Source organism: Daphnia pulicaria, chromosome 2, assembly GCF_021234035.1.
Source record: "Daphnia pulicaria isolate SC F1-1A chromosome 2, SC_F0-13Bv2, whole genome shotgun sequence".
Classification (NCBI taxonomy): domain Eukaryota; kingdom Metazoa; phylum Arthropoda; class Branchiopoda; order Diplostraca; family Daphniidae; genus Daphnia; species Daphnia pulicaria.
The window spans coordinates 11,847,122-11,868,413 of NC_060914.1; the positions used below are offsets into that span (position 1 = coordinate 11,847,122).

The 21,292-nt window shown below is 38.4% G+C and overlaps 3 protein-coding genes, 3 long non-coding RNA genes and 1 pseudogene across 6 annotated transcripts; 4 read left to right on the forward strand and 3 right to left on the reverse strand.

The window, feature by feature from the left end:
* Nucleotides 1-1,020: 1,020 nt before the first annotated feature.
* On the reverse strand, nucleotides 1,021-1,595 carry LOC124326775. The gene is made up of 2 exons (XR_006915821.1): nucleotides 1,445-1,595; nucleotides 1,021-1,223 (listed from the first exon to the last, which is right to left on the reverse strand). It is a non-coding gene; the product is annotated as an uncharacterized LOC124326775 (long non-coding RNA).
* A 117-nt stretch (nucleotides 1,596-1,712) lies between these two features.
* LOC124326799 lies at nucleotides 1,713-7,689 on the reverse strand. The gene is made up of 7 exons (XR_006915846.1): nucleotides 5,107-7,689; nucleotides 4,908-5,029; nucleotides 4,750-4,839; nucleotides 4,598-4,688; nucleotides 3,946-4,069; nucleotides 2,284-2,460; nucleotides 1,713-2,228 (listed from the first exon to the last, which is right to left on the reverse strand). It is a non-coding gene; the product is annotated as an uncharacterized LOC124326799 (long non-coding RNA).
* A 233-nt stretch (nucleotides 7,690-7,922) lies between these two features.
* Nucleotides 7,923-8,764, forward strand: LOC124326631. Its single transcript, XM_046785550.1, has 2 exons — nucleotides 7,923-8,382; nucleotides 8,451-8,764. Exons 1-2 carry the CDS (start codon nucleotides 8,173-8,175, stop codon nucleotides 8,655-8,657), a joined length of 417 nt encoding a protein of 138 aa, XP_046641506.1. The 5' UTR covers nucleotides 7,923-8,172; the 3' UTR covers nucleotides 8,658-8,764.
* A 3,271-nt stretch (nucleotides 8,765-12,035) lies between these two features.
* On the forward strand, nucleotides 12,036-13,061 carry LOC124327756. Its single transcript, XM_046786751.1, has 4 exons — nucleotides 12,036-12,069; nucleotides 12,143-12,214; nucleotides 12,277-12,553; nucleotides 12,619-13,061. The coding sequence occupies exons 2-4, from the start codon at nucleotides 12,143-12,145 to the stop codon at nucleotides 13,059-13,061; spliced, it is 792 nt and encodes a 263-aa protein (XP_046642707.1). The 5' UTR covers nucleotides 12,036-12,069.
* Nucleotides 13,062-14,375: 1,314 nt separating this feature from the next.
* On the forward strand, nucleotides 14,376-15,436 carry LOC124326413 (annotated as a pseudogene).
* LOC124326856 lies at nucleotides 15,371-16,646 on the reverse strand. The gene is made up of 4 exons (XR_006915904.1): nucleotides 16,409-16,646; nucleotides 16,308-16,339; nucleotides 15,753-15,938; nucleotides 15,371-15,507 (listed from the first exon to the last, which is right to left on the reverse strand). It is a non-coding gene; the product is annotated as an uncharacterized LOC124326856 (long non-coding RNA).
* Nucleotides 16,647-19,957: 3,311 nt separating this feature from the next.
* Nucleotides 19,958-20,952, forward strand: LOC124326586. Its single transcript, XM_046785493.1, has 3 exons — nucleotides 19,958-20,012; nucleotides 20,132-20,281; nucleotides 20,403-20,952. Exons 2-3 carry the CDS (start codon nucleotides 20,224-20,226, stop codon nucleotides 20,849-20,851), a joined length of 507 nt encoding a protein of 168 aa, XP_046641449.1. The 5' UTR covers nucleotides 19,958-20,012; nucleotides 20,132-20,223; the 3' UTR covers nucleotides 20,852-20,952.
* Nucleotides 20,953-21,292: the final 340 nt, after the last annotated feature.

The following is a 21,292-nucleotide window of genomic DNA, read 5'->3' on the forward strand; positions in this document are numbered from 1 at the left end:
AGTGATAACAAACGATAACTATTCCCCCAACAAAGCTCACTTGTTAGATTTTTAAAAATGTGTTTTTTTTTCTACTTCCGGTTTTCTCATTTCTGTCAGTAGTTTAGTAAATATTCATTCGAGGAGCAAAAGAACCACATATTCGTGATCCTCGTAAAATTTGTAGTTAAGTTCATGTTTTGTTTTTTACGTATTCGTACTTCCGGTTTCGAACATTTTCCTGAACTATAGTTCAGGAAAATTCTCGATTTTGGCCAAATTTTGGATTTCGTTTAAATCACACCTAATCGACCCCAAATTTCATGGGGATCACGAATATGTGGTTTAATTTGACGACAGCTCAATGGTTGAGGCGCTGTGGTTACTTCCGGTATACTTCCGGAAAATTTTCTTAAGACTAGCAAGTGAACTTTGTTGTGTTTACAGTTCTCAATATTGCCAGCTATTTTTAAGCCTTTAATAATGCGAGCTGTTAAAGTTTTGAGCCAAAAACCTGATCACTAACCTATATGTAAGTTCAATTGTCATGTCGCTTAATAAGAATTGTTTTCTCTATTTAGGTAATGCAGAGAGAACCTAGATGAACACTAAAAGATTGAGGCAGCCCTAAAACGTCAGCGTAGATCATCATTTGTTGGTGGTATTTATGTTTGTGTTAGTTAACCCGTTGTCTGCCACGCCTTTGTTCTCCCCGCTCCTTAGCATTGGCCGCGCCGAAAGGCCCTGTTCGGCAATGCACCATAGTTCCCCCTTGTCGATGCGGTGATGGGTTCTAGAGTTGGTGCATTCCATCTTTTCCTGTCACCGTGTAAGCCCGGACTTGTCAGCAATGGCAAGTCCCACCTTGGTCACGGATCCTTCAGACGTGGCGCGTAGAGTACCTACGGGTTGTACGGCGTGGCAGCCAACGGGTTAACTATTTGTGTTGTATGTATGTATTGCTGTATGTATGTTGATCGTTGTGTTTGCTAATTAGTGGAGGAATTGTGGGTGGAGGTGGGACAATTAACACAATTCTAATATCATTCATATTTGTATATTTCATTACTCACTGGTACAAACTAAAGCTAAAGCTCCGACATTAAAAAAAATCAGCTTGATAACCAAGTCTAAAATTTTGAACACAATTGGGAAAATATTAAATACAAACTACAATAAATCTTCTGACAAGAACCATAAACTTTAAACACGACAGCACCCTTCAGATTGAGCAGTGGCCAAACCTGCAATAAAATACAGTAATTAAGAAACATTTCAATAACTAGACAAACATTTTGCAACGATACACAAATCAACACCAACATACAAATAGGTGACTTTCCTCTAGGTGTTGTGGCCTGCATGACTTCATCAACTCGGGGAAAAAAAAACACAAATCACAACTACCCATATCCTGGTGAACACAAGTGTAGGTAAAGGGGCAGGTATTAAAACATATACATACATAAATGAGTTGGCCTTCCCCAACTGTTAGGGCTTGCATGGTGTCAAATACAATCAGCATGGTGTACTTCCTTCGTGCTCAGAAGAAGGACATCTTTCACAACTATCCAAATCATGGCGAACGTCAGCCGTCAGCGGTCGGTGTAAGTACCGGGGCAGGATATTAAAACATAAGAATTAATAAAGTAAAGATGGATTTGTGAAGCAGTTGGTGGAAATTACCGTAAAGCAATCAGCCTACAAAGATTTCGAACAATCTCAGTGCCTCTAGCAGTCTAGCTCGACGACGTCACAGCTGGTCATCAAGGTGTTGTCAAATCTGCAATGTAAAATAAGAGCAACGTTGCCTTAAAACCCACGATTTTTTTTAACAAAAGAATTTTACAAAATCCTGCTCAATTTTCTGAAATTACCAACTGAACAATTAATTATCAGCCCAAAAGTTCTAAAATAAGGATAGAGTCAACTTATGGGGAGAAGTGAAAAACAGAATGTCAAATCATTATTTTACCTATTCACTGCTATCATGCCTCATGCATGAATCGGAAGTCAAGACAAGTACATATCAGCTCCGACATATTCCAATATGTTTAAAACCGAGAACTTCCATCATATCCGAAGCTTAGCTGAGGTTCTTGCAGACCACATTGAGAATCTTCTCTCTTGTGACGAGTTCTGGTATTCCCAGTGATATTTCTCTGTAGAAGCGGCCAGCTCTTCTTAAGGCAGGATCTAAGGCGCCAGGTCTGTTGGTAGCACCAATCACCAAAACCGGGATCTGCAATCTTAAAATTTAAATGGGATTAAAGAAATATAAGCGAAAAAATACAAGACTATTACCATCCATGCAGGTGAGAAGCTGGGCAACAATCCTTCGGCCCATCTCCCGTTGGCATTAGCCAACAACGTTTTACCGCAACCCGGCGGACCGTGTAGAAGAAACCCTCTCGGTGGTGACATGCCCAAATGTTGGTATACATGTGGATGGTCCATGTGAAGAATCAGCTTACGCACTTCCTAGAGATGAATTTAAAAATAGTTAATGAAACCTCCTCATTTAAGTATTAAGAGAACTGTTGCTTACATTGTTATTATAATGTTCACCCACCACAATATTTTGAAATTACTTAATCGAGGGAAAAGAAATAAGAATTTTGTTGATCAAAGCTTGCCCCAAGTATACTTCAATACTGTTTTTGTATCCAATGATTATGAATAAACGAGTAACCTGAGCCCCGTTCAAATCCGGGGAACTTTGGTCTAGCGTAAAGTCAGACACTTTTGCTATTCGCTTTTCTGTAGCTTAATTATCTGCCCGTAATAGATTTTATCGTGGGAAATCTGCCCAGTACTTGAAGATTTCGTCATCACGGAGATGCTATAGACATCTGGTGGTGATGCTAATTGTTCCGTCATCAAGGATTGCGTCATCACGGCGACGACATCTGGTGGTGATTTGTTTGGGCATGTTCCATATTGGGGGAGGAGCCTGTGTTGACACATTGTTGACACAGACACAGGCTCCTCCCCCCAAAATGTCCGTGACATGAATAAGCCCCTCCCCCAAAAGCTTGTTCTTTTATTATACATGGATAATTTCAGTATGAACAACAAACCAATAAAATAGTTGTGGGTGTTTTATGGCTTTTTGAAATTCTTTGCTTCTTCCTTTTTGGTTGGCTGGGAAAAAAAAATCCCAAGAAAACCCCCAGAAACTTTGCTGCAGGTAAAATTGACTTCGATCCTCCCATCATATTAAAATAATTAACTCGTATATAAATTACGTGCAATTAATTTAAAATATCGTGCGGTTGGAAATTCAGGAAAGAATTGAAAGATCCTCAATTGCGATCCTCAATTTTTCTCCCGTGATAAGTCACTTGACCACTCTCACAGGTGTTATCCTTTAGACGACCTAACCAAAGGTGAAGCGTAGAGCGAATTTGTGAAACGGGTGGAGGGGAGATCGATCAAAGAGGGCGGCGATTAGTAACGAAAAGTCAAAATTGTGATCTAATAAGTCAGCACGGCACGACAAAGATAATTGGACAGAAATGTTACGTGGGATTGATCGTTGTTCGAAAGAACGAAAAACGATGTCAGCTTCAAAAATGTGATTATGACGGAGAGAAAAAAAAAGTTTTAGGTAAAATAGATAACAAGCCGTCATCAAAAACTACCGTCTGTTTCATTTGACAGTCACCATAGTAAACATGCATCCACAAAAACCCTGGATAAAAAATTGTGTGCGCTGCAATGGAAATGTTTCATTGAGTAGAGCATCATCTGCAAATGTTTTCGATTGATTTTCAATGACTACGAGAGTGGAACAGCGGCCGAAACAACAAAATCCTTTTTTTTTACTATCCGTAGTTACTTACTACCTGCCCTACACAATTCCTTGTAATCCTAGGCCAATTTGATTTGATCGCAGCTCAAGAATATTTTTAACTGCAAAGGGAAATGCATAATTGATGATAAATTAAATAAACCAAAACTTACCCCAAATCCGCCCCAAAAGTGGTGAATTGGAAACCAGAAATCTTTTCAGTTCACATCCAGAAATGCGTCAACAATAGCCGAAATTAGGACAGATAGCACATAAGGAAACTGGACTTCATTCCTGCTGGAAACGAGAATATAATAAATCACTAAAAGTAAAGTAAAATTCATTTTGTGCAAAATATTGGCTCGACCAATATTGACTTGTGGCTCAGTGGTCAGGTTTAAATATTACAACAGACTCGTGAGAATGGAAATGATGGATCCCTTTCCATTGAATCGGGGGAAGAAAAATGGATGTTCCCTGCTGTGGATTGAATCAGAAATGCGCACGATGCACACACGATTTATTAAACTTGGATTTACATGCGATGTGAAGGCCCGATCGAAAAGGAAGTTAAAAATATTTGCCTTCGACTCCAGATTTTACGCTAGGACAAAACAATATCTGATGAATTCGAGGTTCTGCACGAATTCTGGAATTATTTACATTAGTCCTACCATCTCCAAAGAAACATTGTTTCAAATCGGTGAATTACTGCGCACGTTGAGAATTATGGTCGGATATTTAAAGGATCGTTGCTGGCAACAAAGACACTAGATACTAATCTGGCAGCTTATTTGATCAACTGAATCGCAATGTCACTCTTACCTTTCGTAATATTTCCCATTTGGTTCTTCATTTCTTTTCCCAGTTCCTTATCGATGCCAAACACGCTCAACGGCCAACACATCCGCGTCATCTGGGTAAGAAAACACCAATGATTTAGTGCGATTTAATGCTGAATATAAACTTCAATTGACCTGGCATTAAATGGATGCGGTATAGACACGTTGGAGTGGAAACCCTAAGGGGCTAGTTGGATCACTCAAAGGAGGAGCGCTTCTCGAATTCTTATCGAAACGTTTAAATTTCACGTAACTAACATAACAATTGACTCAACCAACGTCTAACACATTACCTTATTTCATTTTCCATACAGGTACGAAATGGTTCGAGTGACGGAAAACAAACCTGAGCCATCAGAAAAAGGACCAGGACTTTTTAGTTATTTGTGGAATCAAGTTAAGTTCGTTCCATTCTCTATTGAAAGAAATAATTGAAACAAATTAATGGCTATACAAAAAAAAAATCTGATGTACAATTAAGAATTATACTACCTTTCACAGCAATCCGATTTGTTGGTCCACGATACGAGCGCGAGCTTCCAGTACAATTCAGTCGTAGATTTCACATTGCCGTGGATTTACGATTATTTCGCTTTCCTCATTCCCGTCCCTGAAGAATCGGCCAACATCAACGCCGTCGTCAAACCATTTCAATGGCCGGTTGGAAAATTGAAATAACTTGACTGTAAAATTTCGTATTTAACAGCATCTATACTATTCGATCACCAGGTTTGGTTGGGACTAGGAATATCGATCGTCTGCGTCATCGCAGTTTTCAATTTAATCCAGCGCTACTTGCAATATCGATCGGCAATTGAAACTTTAGTTAGACCAAGCTCCAATCTAACGACGGCCAGAGGGGAAACCAGACAACAGTATCTTTACGTATTCGGCAATTTGCTTTCACAAGGTTTACAATGAGGATATTAAATGGCTCAATAAGCAATAAACCAAAACGTCTTCATTATTGATTAGGTGGCTCTTGTAGGTCGAAAATATTACCCTATCGACTAGTCGCTGGCGTTTGGACCCTGGCCGCTTTCGTCTTCGTCCAGGCCTACACGTCGACTCTCTTCACATACGTCATGACGCCGATCAATCATCCTCTAATCGATTCAGTCTACGACGTAATAGACAATGGCGACATCAATTTACTTGTCAGGGAATCCGGATCTATGAATACTTTACTATCGGCAAGTAAAAAAAAAAAAAAACTCAAATGAACTTTACGACATAAGGAACTTGCTTAATTGTAACGTGCAACAGACCAACAATTTCACGGGCCTGTTCGGGAATTTAAGGAAAAAAATCGACTCTTTCCCGAACTCTCGATGCGCAACAGCGTCTGACTGCATCCGACCTATCAAACCGGAATCTAAAATCGTGCTTCTCGAGGTAGAATATAGTCAGTTTGCTGTTCTTTTTCTTTACAAGATTTAAAGAATTGTTAATCTTTTTAAATTGATTAATTAAACTAGGCCAATGTTTACCTCAAAGATGCGATCAGGAATGATTTTAAAAAGACTGGAAAGTGCAACTTACAAATAGCAAAAGAAGAATTCATAGCCATCATGCCGACGCTTGTTCTACAGAAAAACAGTCCCTATACGCAAAGCATGCAGCAAGGGTAAGCTGGTACAGCTAGCTTCAATAGATGAGATTAGATTTTGTTAATTGTTGGAATTTTGGTTTCATTCGATGATCCAATGAAATAGAATATTAAATCTGCAAGAAAATGACCTGGTCAACTTCTGGGACACTTGGTTCCGTCCAATGCCGCCTCAATGCAACGGAAAACCCCCAAGTGGAAAGAAAAAGGAACTTTCGCCCCTTTCCCTGAAAAATGTGACCGGTGCATTTGTCGTTCTATTGGTTGGAATGAGCCTTTCCCTTTTGGCTTTTCTCGGCGAAAAAATTATTTCTAGACAACAACTTCGCAATCGCTTAGGTGATGAGTTGGATCGAAATAACTGAACTGAAGTGATGTCATCCGAAACGACAGAGGAAAGAATAACCCACTATCATCCTTGAATAAGTTGAATTAAGATTGAGCAAAAACTAAACTTGAACTAAACAACCCTTTTGCTGAAAAACATATGATCCAAAAGGTATCACAGGTCATAACCCTATTCCTATTTAATATCCATCTTTTTACACCATTTGATGTCAGTCTGCACATTTTAATTACGAACATTTCACAATTTTCGATGTCAAGATAATACGCCGGGTGTCGGGAAGACGAACGGAAAAAAAAGCCCAGTATAAAAAAAGAAAAATCAGAAAAATTACTTAAGGGTTCGGTTAATGTAGTACAACTGTTGAAAGAACTGATCAAATATAATGGGCGAACGGTAGTCAATCAGTAGCCGATAATAGATGCTGATTCAATTTCTAATGCGACTCACTCCACATTAGCGACATCGCTCTGTTACATTTCATGCAGCAAAGAAGTGAGATTCACTATGATTGACACGTCACGCTGCATCAGAAAAGTTACGGTGAGCTCAGCAAAGGCCAACAACAAATGGCTCAGACTATCAACAACATACACTAAACCAGATAGGTTAGGTTACAGCATTCAATCGTTATGCTAGTGCATCTAATGCTAATGCCACATACGTTTGGTAACGGGAATATCAAGTTCACAGAATTATACAATAAGCAATGAAATTCACCTGAAAACCCAGTACAAGCGAGATATTCCGGGACAAGAAAATGAAGATCACGGACTTCAATGGGTTTACCTTTGTAAATGGAATTTATGATTCACATGGAGCTTGGCGGTAGGCGCAATGTCCGATTCATATTCTACTCTTGGACAAAACAATACAGGACACACTCAAAGGGCATTTGTACCCATAACATCACAAAAGACAATGTATGAAATCTGAAATGAATTTCTGAAATTGGCAACAGCCCTACCGTCTCCACAACAAAAATTTTTTTCAAGCCAGTGAATTACTGCGCACATTAAATATTATGGTAGGATATTTAAAGGATCGTTGCTGGCAAGATAGACTCTAGGTACCAATCTGGCAGCTGGTCCGTTCAACTGAATCGCAATATGTCGATCTTGCCTTTCTTAATATTTCTCATTTGGTTCTTCATTTCTATTCCCAGTTCCTTATCAATGCCAAACACGCTTAACGGCAAACACATCCGCGTCATTTGGGTAAGAAAACACTAACAATTTGGCATGACTTAATGAAGAAATTAAAATTCAATTGACCTGGCATTAAATGGATGTGGTACAGACACTTTGGAGTGGAAACCCTAAGGGGCTAGTTGGACCACTCAAAGGTGGAGTGATCCTCGAATTCTTAACAAGACGTTTAAATTTCACGTAAGCGACAGAAAGAAATTACCTTTACTTCTATTTGATTCATTAAACATTACCTAACTTAATTCATTATCCGAACAGGTACGAAATGGTTCGAGTGACGGAAGACAAACCTGAGCCATCAGAAAAAGGACCAGGACTTCTTAGCTATTTGTGGAATCAAGTTAAGTTCATTCCATTCTCTATTGAAAACTAAATTATTAAAACGAATTAACGGAATGTTTGAAAAAATTTTGATTCACGACTCAAAGAATTTTCTGTTTTTCAAGAAATCCGATTTGCTGGTCCACGATGCTATCGCGAACTTCCAGTACAATTCAGTCGTCGATTTCACATTGCCGTGGATTTACGATTATTACGCTTTTCTCATTCCCGTCCCTGAAGAATCGGCCAACATCAACGCCGTCGTCAAACCTTTCCAATGGCCGGTTGGAAAATTGAAATAACTTGCCACGATATTTCTTATTAAACAGCATCTATATTATTCGATCACCAGGTTTGGTTGGGACTAGGAATATCGATCGTTTGTGTCATCGCAGTTTTAAATTTAATCCAGCGCTTCTTGAATTATCCATCGGTAATTGAAACACCTTCAAGACCAAACGACAATCCAGCGACTGAAAAAATAACCAAAAAAGAAGAAACCGGAAAACAGTACCTTTACGTCTTCGGCAATTTGCTTTCACAAGGTTTAACACATTAGGAAATCAAATAACATTTCGCCTGCTGCAAGAAAATACATAGGATTGACAAATCGTAACTTTTTGATTTGTTAGGTGGTCCTTGTAGGTCGAGAAAATTATCCTATCGCCTAGTCGCTGGCGTTTGGACACTGGCCGCTTTCATTTTCTACCAGGCCTACACGTCGACTCTCTACACTTACGTGGTGACGCCAATCAATCTCCCGCTAATTAATTCTGTCTACGACGTTATCAACAATGGCGATGTCAATTTACTGGTCAGGGAAACAGGATCTATGTATACTTTACTATCGGCAAGAAAAAAAAAAGATATCCATGTACCTAAAAAACATAAGCCTTACTCGAATTTAACCTGCGACAGACCAACAATTACACGGGCCTATTCGGGAATTTAAGGACAAAAATGGACTCCTTCCCAAAGTCTAAATGCGGATCTATGAGTAACTGCGCTGAACCCGTGAAATCAAAATCTGGAATCGTCTTCCTTGAGGTAAACTACAGAACCCACCCAAATTATTCCACATTTTGTGTTAATACACTACGGCCTTCTTTGACCGTTTTAACATTTCTTATGGCATTACGTCCCCCCCTTTTCAGTCAACCGATCAGCCGTAACACTGATCTAAATTTTTAAAAGTCAGCAACATGTCAGTGTGATTTTTAATCTTCTTAATTGATTAAAATAAGGCACGGAATTACCTAAAGGATGTTATCAGAACTGATTTCAAAAAGACTGGAAAGTGCAACTATCAAATGGCAAAAGAACAATTCCTCACCCTAATGTGTACGTTTGTTCTACAGAAAAACAGTCTCTACACGGAAAGCATGCAGCAGGGGTAAGCTGATTGATACAGTAGAAAGATAAAATAGCTTTTCAATAATTGCTGGAATTTTGGTTTCGTTCGTTGGCCCAATGAAATAGAGTATTGAATCTGCAAGAAAATGGCTTGGCAGACTTCTGGGACACTTGGTTCCGCCCAATGCCTCCTCAATGTCCCGGAAAAGCCCAAAGTGGAAAGAAAACAAACAAACTTTCGCCCCTTTCCCTGAAAAATGTTATTGGCGCATTTATCGTTTTATTGGTTGGATTCAGCCTTTCCCTTTTGGCTTTTCTGGGCGAAAAAATTGTTTCTAGACGTGAGCAGTTCCGCATTCGCAAAGATAAAAAGTTGCAACAAGACGCAAATAAATTTATTGAGGTGTCATCCCAAAAGACAGAAGAACCCATCATCCTCGAATAAGTTAAATTGAGATTTAGCAAGAACTAAACTTAAACTAATTAATATCCCTTTAACACATTATTCCACCCAAAACTAAGGCATCTCTTCAATATCATACTTGACACTTTTGATTGCACATTTCACAATTTTCGATGCCAAGGTACGCGGGTATCGGGAACACGAAAAGGAAAAGAGCCCAAACAAATGAAAATTTCTTAAATCGAAAGAATTCAGAAGAACTGATTAAATAAAACGGGCATCGGTCAATTAGTGGCCAACAACTATTTAAAACAAAGATCGAGCACATAATCGCGCCTCTTTTGAAAAAAGTAAAAACCCCAAAAATGTTGTGGCCTGTCAGCCTATTTGTATGTCCCTGATGTTTGTCATAAAAGAGACCGTCCCCGAAAAAATGTAAACACAGCTGACAACAGCTGATTCGATTTCCGAATCGATGACGACATGTCCCTCCTAATTTTGACGCTTCGCATTGTTGACCTTGTGCTGTACATTCCATTCAGCAGAGAAGTGAGATTCATTACAATTCGCATGTCCCGCTGTGTCGGAAAAGTTACAAGGAGCCAAAAGCCAAGGAAGAAATAAGACGATGCGGGTCGATGTCGACAAAGTTGATACGATCAAAAATAAACACTTGCAATGACAAAAAGACCAACGATTAGTTTTCCTAATTGAATGCGAATAAGTTGGTACACTTGAGACATTCACAGGAAAAAAAATTTTAAATTGATTTGCGAAGCTATTGCATCGTCACTACATGAATTACTTACTGAAAATTAAATCGACGCAAGTCTAATCGAATCGGCACGATTTCTCAATCGTTTTTCTCCATTTGATATTTCCCAACAAATCTTGTACGTCACACATAATTCCAGATCGTCACAACCAGATAACGAACTATTGCCATTCACTAGGAGAAGAAACAGGAAGAACTGATGCGGAAAATAAAGATCCTACTAACCTTTGAATGAACTTCATCAGCTGATCGGATTCCAATCGAGAGCCTTGGTGTCTTGCGGTGAACGATGGCCTTGTTCCAAAACTCATGGCTGCTGCCGAATCCCACAGGAAATGATGGGCATCTAAAAAACAAAATAAAAAATTAATTCAAATAAACTTCCCAGGAAATAAATCAGTACAAAAAATTAAAATCTCTTGAATAACTGGAAATTGGGAGACGTTAACGGTTTTGCATATTAACTAACAAACGTTAATACATATTGTATAAGAAACGCAGACGTGGCGGTACGAAAATAGCCACAAAAAGCGAAAAAAACATTTGTCCGTTTGAACAGAATATTATCTCCCTTACTAATAATCAGCGTTCGACCTTTAAAAAAGTTGGGCCTTTTGCGGTAAACAAATAAGACCAAATCTTGTCAAACAAAGTACGTATTCATCTCCCTTCATAAATCCCCCGTCGTGTACGTCAAGATTCAACAAGGAAAGGTTAAAAGGATTTAAAAAAAACTATACCGATAGCAATAATTAATAGAGCATATAGAGACCGTTCAATTTCATACATGATGGAGAAGCTTCGCCTCTTTAGACATACAAACACACAAAAATTACAAAAACAAATACAACGGAATATCGAAGGTCACAGGATAGAAACTGAAAAAAAGAAGAAAAAGTTCAACTTTGTCATCTGGTGGTTAACGTTTTAGACCAAAAATCTTGAATAAAAATGTCCAATCCAAGTTTACTAAATAGAAAGTGATTAATCTCATTATTTTTCCAATATTCCAAATACATTCAATGACTTTGCATACAAGTTTCGACACAGCAGTTCTGAGTTAGACTTTTTCAACCCTATTTACTCTGCATCTGCTCAAAAACATAAGCACTTGTCTAATTTCAATATGTACCAAGTCCGCTGGGGACGCACAAGTGCACAACATGAGGAATTAGTTCTCTATTTGCTTCAGGTGACAACCACTTGTGGAAAAATACACGGGGTGTGTGCGATATGCCTGAGCTCGAGCACTATAAAATGTGCTATTATTGCCAATAGAGAAAAGCAGACTCAATTATTCCAGTCAAGGTCCATTCAAAAATAATTCGACGCTTCCCTGTAGTTATTCAATTAAGTTTACTGCTTGTAGCCTGGATAAATTCGCAAGTCATAGCTGGCCTAACAGTGGACGAGCAACTGGAAAAACTTAGGATCAACTATGTAAGCGATAATGATTTGAATTACACTTAATATAAGAACACTTCATTGAATGGTTTCGATGTGCGCTGATAAGATGAAAATGGAGCAACTTGTAGCTGCCAAGGACAGCCGTTTGGAATCCCTAGAACTTAAAGTTCAACATCAAGTAAACTTCATTTTCAGTTTTACAGAGTTATTGGATTAAAACATCATTTCAAAAACAATTAGGAAATACTGGAAGCTAAAATGATTCGACTTGAGACTGAAGTGACTCAAATGAAAGCTCAAGCGATTCGGGCACAAGAGCCGAGGCTGTTAACTGCCCAGCAGCAAAGTCGAAATTACATCAACGCTACTAGTCTGAGGCAAGGGACAACTCAATTACCCAAATTCTGCGTGGACCTTAAAATTATGGGCCACACTTTGAGTGGAATGTTTCTGATTAAGGGAGTCAAAACCGTCGAAACTGTTTTCTGCGATTTTACTCTCGCCGCAACCGATCCGAGTAAGTTGCAATACGGCACCTTCTATTTAAATGAATTTTAGTTAAAACAAGTTAATTCACTCCAGACTTTCAGAGGTGGATTGGCTACGCTGATATCAAGTCTTCGCCCGTTTCCTTCCACGCGCAGAGAGTTGGACTCTACGACGCAGTCAACACTGTTGTTCCCTACAACCTAATAAGGCTGAATATTGGCAATGCCTTGAACCCATCGACCGAAGTGTTTGTCGCTCCGAAAGCAGGCAGATATTATTTCGCTTTCACGGGTTTGGGTTGGGCCACTTACGTCAAAGTTCAGCTGCAGGTGAAGGTGGGATCGGTCGATTGGATCAAAATCGGAGAAGCCCACGGCACAGCTTGGAACACGATGGCACTCCAGTCGACTCTGCAACTCGCCAAAGGCGATCAAATTCGTTCGGTACACCTTCTGGGAGTCATTCACGACGCCGATGGCAACAATTTCAGCGACTTTGTTGGCTACCTGCTCGAGGAAGATGTTTTTGGTTGTTAATACTTTATCCAACAATTCAAGACTGAATTTTTAATTAAATCTGGATTGATAAAGCAACTCCTTGCCATAATTAAAATCAATGCATGCATGTTAAATTACAACTGAACTGGTGTGGTGTTACTGGTCCTATTATTAAATATAAAAGTTGGGAAAAAAAATTTTATTAGCATTTTTTTTATAATATTTTCAAGTCGACAAAGCGGAAAGTAACTCGAATTTAACTGAGTTTGCACAAGGCTGCAATCGAAACTTTTGGAAGGGACATTAAGTGTTAGTAAGTTTATCCTTATCCCTCACATAACTTGACTTAAAAGATTGAAATGAGTACAGACTAAATTCAAAATTCAACTGTTTGTTTCTAATCTTAAAAAACCCCAAATAGACTCATATCAGTAATAAACGACTGCAAATACGTCAAAATGATAATACAAAATGGTGTCTCAAACTCTCAATGCGCACAACAATCAAAAGCACAGCTTATTGGTTTTCTCAAATCACTGATCGAATTGACTGATCTCATATTTGATTTAAGCTCCATCTATCGATTTTGCAAAACTACCGAAAGCGAAGCAGCACTTGTTCTCAATCGTTTTTCTCCCTTTCGCTATTTCCCAACAAATCTTGATTTCCGTAACACTTTAAGTGTAAGACCAGATTACGAAATATTGCAAGGAGAAACGAAACGATAAGGAGAAGAAACAGCAACAACTAATGCAGAAAACTAAGATCCTAACCTTTAATCAACTCCATTAGCTGATGAATTGGAATCCATTTGAGGGCCATGATGTCCTGTGGTGTCCCATGGCCGTGTCACGAAACTCCTGGCTGATCCATCCTCACAGGAAATGGCGTTAATTCTAAAACAAAAAATGTATTGAAATAAATATCCCAGCAAATAAATCTGCACAAAAAATCAAAATCTCTCTTGAATATAATTTGAAAATGCTAGAAGTAAACGGTTGAGTATATTAAGTTACAAAAGCTGATTACATTTTTACATATGTTACCGTTTCAGAATGTTATCACCCTTACTTAATCCGCCTTCGACCTTTATTACAAAGTTGATCCCTTTGCGGTAAACAAATAAGACCAAATCTTGTCAAACAAAGTACGTTTTCATCTCCCTCATAAATCCCCCCTCACCTTCGTCAAGATCCAACAAGGAAAGGTTAAAAGGATTTTAAAAAAAACTGTACCGATAGCAAGAATAAATAGAGCATGTAGAGACCCTTGAATTTCATATAAAATGGAGAAGCTTCGCTCCTTTAGACACACAGAAGAACAATCGGTACTCTTGTTAACAAGGCGAAGAAAATGGTTCGTCGCTTAATAATATTTCAAGTCGCTGTTTTATTGTTGGCTTAGTCGACATGTTCGACCGCCGCTGCCATCGATTTGGAGGACAAATTGCAACAGCTAACCGACACATTTGTAAGAAATCTTTTAATAGATCCCAAAATCAATTCAATTGTTTAACTACTAAATTATTCCTGTAGACCCGATTCAAAGAAGAAATGGAGGCAAAACAAACGAGACTGCAAGCGGAAGTGTCTGAACTAAAGGCACAAATTACAGGACTAGAAGCCCAACTTCATCGGCAAGAATCGATTGTCACCACACTGCAGAATCCAACGCAGTTTACCCCGAAAAGCGTGAACGACATCCAACCAAAATTAATCAACGGAATGCCAAATTCCTGTGGCGACCTGTGGTCTTTTGGGCACATTTGGAGCGGACTCTATTCCATCATGGGTATAAACATGGTCGAAACAGTCTATTGCGATTTCTCCTAAATCTCTGAAAATCCAGGTAAATCCAAAATTGATTTAAATTCGACTCCCACTAGCACGATTCTAACTCAACTGATATTCCAATTTCGTAGTAGTGATAGGACAGAGATGGATCGGCTATAACGATGTCAAATCGGTGCCAGTCTACTTTTACGTTCAAAAGGGAAGCAATTTCACAATCTAACAAACACTCCGATCCCATTCGAACGTGTTGTGAACAACGTCAGAAACGCCATGAATGTAGACACTGGCATCTTCACGGCACCCGTCACAGGGACTTATTTCTTCGCCGTATCCGGAATGGTCGATTTCCCCTTTACCGATTCCGCTACAACAAGACGAGAGATCGGTTTAGCCTTGTATTCGAACGGCATCGAAATCGGTTTGGCTCTGTCTGACGAAGTTGGCAACACTGAACAATTCGGAACGTACGATATGGAATCGACACTCAATCTCAAGTCTGGAGATCAAGTGTGGCTGGCCATTAAGCACAAATTGACACACACTTACGTATTTGACAATTTCCAGCACCACAATCGCTTCACTGGTTGGCTTCTACAAAAAGATTTCGACAACTCGGTGTAGCCTTACATGCGAATGTAGACGAATGAATACATAGGCAACTGCAGCCAATAAAAAAAAACTTACAGCATCACCTGATAAAGTTGCAAATATTGAATATTAAAGCAAATAAATATTGATGACATTAAAATTAATGTAAAGCGTAAATTGTTTCAAGCATTATTTGATTTATTATCAATTTTTAAATTTGACTGATGCTGAAATAACGCTTCTTTTAACTTGGAATGTCGGTTATTAAAAGTGAAACGAATGACAAATTCAGGACTAAATTCTTAACCAACAACGATTACAATAAAGTTAAGAATCAAAGTGGACTCACCTTGAAATGAAGTCAATCTATTCAGTTTAAGTTGCAAATTTGCAACCTGTGAAGGGGAGGAGAATCGTGAACAAATTCACACTCGTATAGATGTACAGGATACATTGAAAATAGCATTTCAGAAATAGAAGGAGTCTCCATTGATTGATCGTGAGATCAGGCATTCAGCTCCAGTCAATAAAAATCCTAAGAAAAAATGGGATAAATATAAATATATTGATTCTTAAGAAACTTGGGACTTAATGCTTAAAAAAAACACCCAGCTGAACAGGAGGATCTACAGAGTTCAGAAAGCTTTAGGGTAAGAAACACAAGCAACTTTTTACAACACAAGCTGTTAAGGGTGAAATAATCAGTAGAATACAGTTTTCTTTTGGATCAAGTAGTACCTATAATATCGTGGGAAGGGTGAAAATGAATATCCAATCAAGTCAATTTCAATGGTACACAAATGTATCCAGTTCGTAAAATGGATTGAAGAATGAAGTACTTGTTTGAGATACAGAATAAATCTAATGTCACACAAGATAAAACTTGATCATTATGAAAAGTTACCTGTTCTAAGTTACTCAATCAGGAATGGAATACTATTGCGACAACAAAAATAGGATTACATTCTACTCTTATGCAACACTCAAGTTTTAATCAAGTTTTACCATTTATCAATTAGAAAACGTATGATGAGTACACATCAACTAAGTTGGTAAAATATTTTCGTTCCAACCTTTCCAAGAACGCGGGAATAAATCACGACTTCAATTTCCACTTACCAAACATGAGGCCATGACCGATGACAAAGAAATGAAATGGCATCGAGCAGCAGACGATTTTCTTTCCATCACTCACGCTGATGATCGAGTCACCTGGCGGTAGAACAGATAGATGTTTATTCGCTGCATCTCATCGACGTCCAATCCATCGGCTCGGAGGCCAACACCTCCGCGTCATCTGAGTAAGGAACATAAATTCAAAGATGAATCATTGCAATTAAGATCAATCAACTTGACATGAAATAATCGATTGCAGACACATTGGAGTGGAACCCCAAAGGATTGCTGGGGCCGCTCAAAGGTTCGAACTTCTCGAATATCTGACGCCCCGTTTTAATTTCAAGTAACTAACAAAACGAAATTCACTTGCCTGGCATCCAACACATTAACTACCACGTAACTTATTTCATTCTACGATTTCTATACATTCACGGTCACAAAGTCATGTCCTCGGCCAACGCTTTGTAAATTTATAGATAGATAACGCGAAAGTCAAATGTTCATTAATCACGAAACGGTGAGGGGCAGTCGACAAGAGCGGACCACGATGCAAGTCTAATCGAATCGCCGATAGAAAAATAACAAATTGATTTCCCCCTTATTTCCCCCCTTGATTTCAAGCTTATCGTCAATTGAAACCAAATTCCTAATAAAAACAATAGGTTCGCATTCACATCGAGCGCTATAATAACTTAATTATAATGATGTCATCTAATAAAATTACCTTGCATCTGCGCCAGCAGTCCTGGCATGGCAACAGCCTGGCTCGTCTACACTCGGGTCGAGAAACAAAGATAGCGCTGAACGAACTTGTCAGTCTAGTACAGCAATCACGTTCAGTCGGTTATCCATTGCACCTGCGATAAAAAGGAATGAATTAACTGGATAGGCTATAGTACTTCAACTAAAAAAGCATATAGGCTCAGTCTAAGATCTATAGATAATTTAATCAAGAAGTTTCTTTCTTTTAGGTTAGTTGGCATTCAAAAACGGGAAATACTACTACTACCACTACTACTAAACAAAAAACAGAAAACAAAATAAAATAAAAACAAAACAAAAAAGTCAGCAAAATAAACTGGCAGTAATTCGCTGTGACTGGGGGGTCATGTTTTATCAGGGGCGGGATTTATCTTCGCAGTCACTTCAAGTTTCTTGTCATGTAAAATCGTAAAGTAACCTTGTGCAGACCAAATCCGACGAAGTTGGTCTGCGCGAAAGTTTCGACCAGCACACAAGAGAAAGATTGCAAATGCAATTTAAGAGGCGCACAACAATAAAAGTTGATATCCAAAGGTGCCAAAGGTTCGCGTTATTGAAACTATAGAGGCCGAGGCCCGTACAAAGAGGAACTCGGGGATCGGTTAGATGGCGTGAAAAGAATTTCCGGTAACTAAAAATCGAGAAAAAAATAATAAATAAAGTAGAAGAAAATTGACTAGCAAAAGTCGATATCCTGAATTTTTAGAATGCGTTATCATGGCTTGTGTCTAGACACTGACCTTCGACCAGCAGATGCTCGCGACTCTTGTATTTCAATTTCTATCAATATATCACAATCTACACAAATTGAGATTCGTTGGTACGAACCTTCGAGCAAAGGACAAGTTTTCTCGATTCTCCTTAGATTCACCATTTTTCACGGTCAAATGGTCATCCAACTCTTCACCGAGTCGGAAACTTCTTTTGTTGATGTTTTTTGTTGTTGTTGTTGTTTTTTAAATCAGGCATTCTTTTTGATTTGGCAATCGTTGGGTCAGAGAAACGATACTATTTAATATCGTAAAAATTTCGGTTAAAGTTCATTTACTGAAACCGACACTAAACCAACTGCGATAACATGATTGATCAGGAATAGTTTCTTCCTCAAATGGATTTGAAGCCAGGAAAGGAAAGCAATTCTTTCTAATTTCTAATTCAATTAAAGGCGACCCTGCAATATTTATAGGCATTCAATTTCATTCGCATTTTCTCTCGAATCAATTTTGTTTCTCGCATCTGAAATAAATAACAAAAAACCAATAGAATTACACTCACTAAGCGAATTGAGATACACAACACATCATTTTAACTAAATTATACTACCTCGCATATTTCATCAGCCAAAAGAGATTGCAAACAACAGAAAAAAAAAGTGACCGGACTTGAACTTTCTGCGGGCATATCATAGCCAATAAACAGCTCTTAGAACCAAAATCCAGGTGGAGGGGGGGGGGGGGAAAGGTATGTTTTGCATATCGAGAGGCAATAACAATTTTCTACTTCAGGGGGTAGAAGGTTAAAACGGCAATAGGAACCTATTTTGCAAACGGGAAATGGACGAGAACGTAAGACACGCCCAATAGTGGAGGGTATATAAAGGTAGAGCATCTCCTCGCTAGTACTAAGTTTTTGCAGTTTCATATTTAGCAAACGATGACAAAAATACCGGTAAGATTTCTTACACATACTATTAAGAAAAGATTGAACTTAACAATTGATTTAATTCTGCCTACCATCGTTTATGATTTAACCATGATTTGACAATAAAGATGATTGTTGTTTTTCTTTTCTTTTTTTCGTCAATACATATTTTTAGTTGATTGCTGTTTTTTCGGTTTGGCTCTTTGCTGTTTATGGCCAAATACCTTTCAATAACTTTGACCCTTATCACGCCTATTACATTCCCTACACTTCAACGTTTACCAATCAACCCATTAAACACGTTAATGACGGAACGGCAGCTCAGTCTGGCGAAACTGGTGAATTCAAAAATCATCCGAGCATTAGGGATCTTTTCTATCAGGGTGGCATTTTTCTAAGGCTAAAAAAACTTGAAGCAACGACTGCTAGTTTAGCAAGCCAACTGAAAGGTAAGAAGAAATCTTACTTGTTTTAGCAAACCCGTCAGTCCGTCACACTGAAATATTATGAAATTTAAAAAAATAGTAATCGTTAAATATTTAATAGAATATAAATGTTTCTAACTTTCTATCGACTTTTACAGACACAAATGACAATTTATTTTTTGAATTAATTTTTTTATTATTAATTTTAGCGATGCAAACAGCGTTGGACGCTAAGACCGACAAAACTGCGTTGGCCGAAAAGGCCGACATAACAGCGTTGAACTTAAAGGCCGACAAAACGGAGTTGAACTTAAAGGCCGACAAAACAGCGGTGGACTTAAAGGCCGACAAAACGGAGTTGAACTTAAAGGCCGACAAAACGGAGTTGAACTTAAAGGCCGACAAGACAGCGGTGGACTTAAAGGCCGACAAAACGGAGTTGAACTTAAAGGCCGACAAAACGGAGTTGAACTTAAAGGCCGACAAAACGGAGTTGAACTTAAAGGCCGACAAAACGGAGTTGAACTTAAAGGCCGACAAAACGGAGTTGAACTTAAAGGCCGACAAAACAGCGGTGGACTTAAAGGCCGACATAACAGCGTTGAACTTAAAGGCCGACAAGACAGCGGTGGACTTAAAGGCCGACAAATCAGCTTTAGACGGTAAGGCCGACAAAACTGCTTAAATAGTAAGGCAAAAAAACAGCTTCAAACTGAAAATGTTTTTACAAATTTTTGATAAATGTAAAGGAAGAATAGTTCATTTTTAAATTTTTGTATAGCGATTACTACTCCCAGTTCTATTGGTAAAATCCCAACCTCATGTGGAGACCTCAAAACTATCGGATTCGTCAAAAGCGGAATCTTCTCCATCATGGACAACAAACAAGTCAAAAACGTCTATTGCGATTTTACTAAAACAACCAATGCAGGTAGTACAAAAAAATATATTGCTATTATTATTTTCATATCTACATTTTTCCACGCGCAGGAGAAGACTTTACACTTTTCTTTTTTCTCTCTCTTTGTTTGACAACTTTTGCAACAAAATAGATTTGCAGAAAATGATCGGCACTGTCGACGTGAAATCTACAGCTATTTATTTCTACGCTCAAATGACGATGATTTATTCGGCTACCCTAACCACCATTCCATTTGATTCAATCAAACTTAATGTGGGAACTGCCCTTAACCCAGTCACTGGAATATTCGTCGCCCCTACACCAGGGAAATATTATTTCGCATTTTCGGGTATGAGTGATTTCAGCGTCCCAGTAAGAGTTGTGTTGCAGATGAAGACTGGAACAACGGAATGGACCCTAGTAGGAGAAGGGTACGGTGACACCACCTTCAAGACTTTTTCCATGCATGCTACATTGGAACTTGTCAAAGACGACCAAGTTAGGCTATACTTATCAGAAGGAAAAATTCACGAAGATGTTGCACACAATTATTTTAATTATGTCGGTTGGTTAGTGGAAGAGAACGAATTAACAGTTTGATTTTTTATTGTACGATCGTCCCATCAAGTAGTCGTTGTTATCTACATGAATACGAAAATATAAGTGTGAGGTGAAGGAATAAATAAGAAGTGGGCATTTTACTTTGGAATGAATTTCTTTCGCGATCTTTCTCGATAATGTTCTTCAATTATACTGTCGCGAGTAAACAGTATATCGCAAAACAATATAGAAATCAAGATGTAGGGACCAGTAGGAGTGAGGCCTAAAACTGCAATAGGGTCTTTTCATCAATAGGGATTTGTTTTTAATAAATAAAGGTATTATAAATGTTGCATTTAGTTGAATTTTGTGAAGAGTTCACTTCAAACTGTTACGTTTACAATTCATTCTTGTGTCCTAAATTTTTTCAAGCAGATAAGCATAAACTGATTGGTACAGTCGACATGAAATCAATACCTACGTATTTCTACGCTCAAATGA

Excerpts from the sequence above, each read along its gene's own strand:
- LOC124326631 (XM_046785550.1), top strand. The coding sequence starts at position 8,173 with ATGTTTGAAAAAATTTTGATTCACGACTCAAAGAATTTTCTGTTTTTC. Across the intron at positions 8,383-8,450 it reads TCAAACCTTTCCAATGGCCG|GTTTGGTTGGGACTAGGAAT; the intron begins GTTGGAAAATTG and ends TTCGATCACCAG.
- LOC124326586 (XM_046785493.1), top strand. The coding sequence starts at position 20,224 with ATGGACAACAAACAAGTCAAAAACGTCTATTGCGATTTTACTAAAACA. Across the intron at positions 20,282-20,402 it reads TACTAAAACAACCAATGCAG|ATTTGCAGAAAATGATCGGC; the intron begins GTAGTACAAAAA and ends GCAACAAAATAG.
- LOC124327756 (XM_046786751.1), top strand. The coding sequence starts at position 12,143 with ATGAAAATGGAGCAACTTGTAGCTGCCAAGGACAGCCGTTTGGAATCC. Across the intron at positions 12,215-12,276 it reads AACTTAAAGTTCAACATCAA|GAAATACTGGAAGCTAAAAT; the intron begins GTAAACTTCATT and ends AAAAACAATTAG. Across the intron at positions 12,554-12,618 it reads TCTCGCCGCAACCGATCCGA|ACTTTCAGAGGTGGATTGGC; the intron begins GTAAGTTGCAAT and ends AATTCACTCCAG.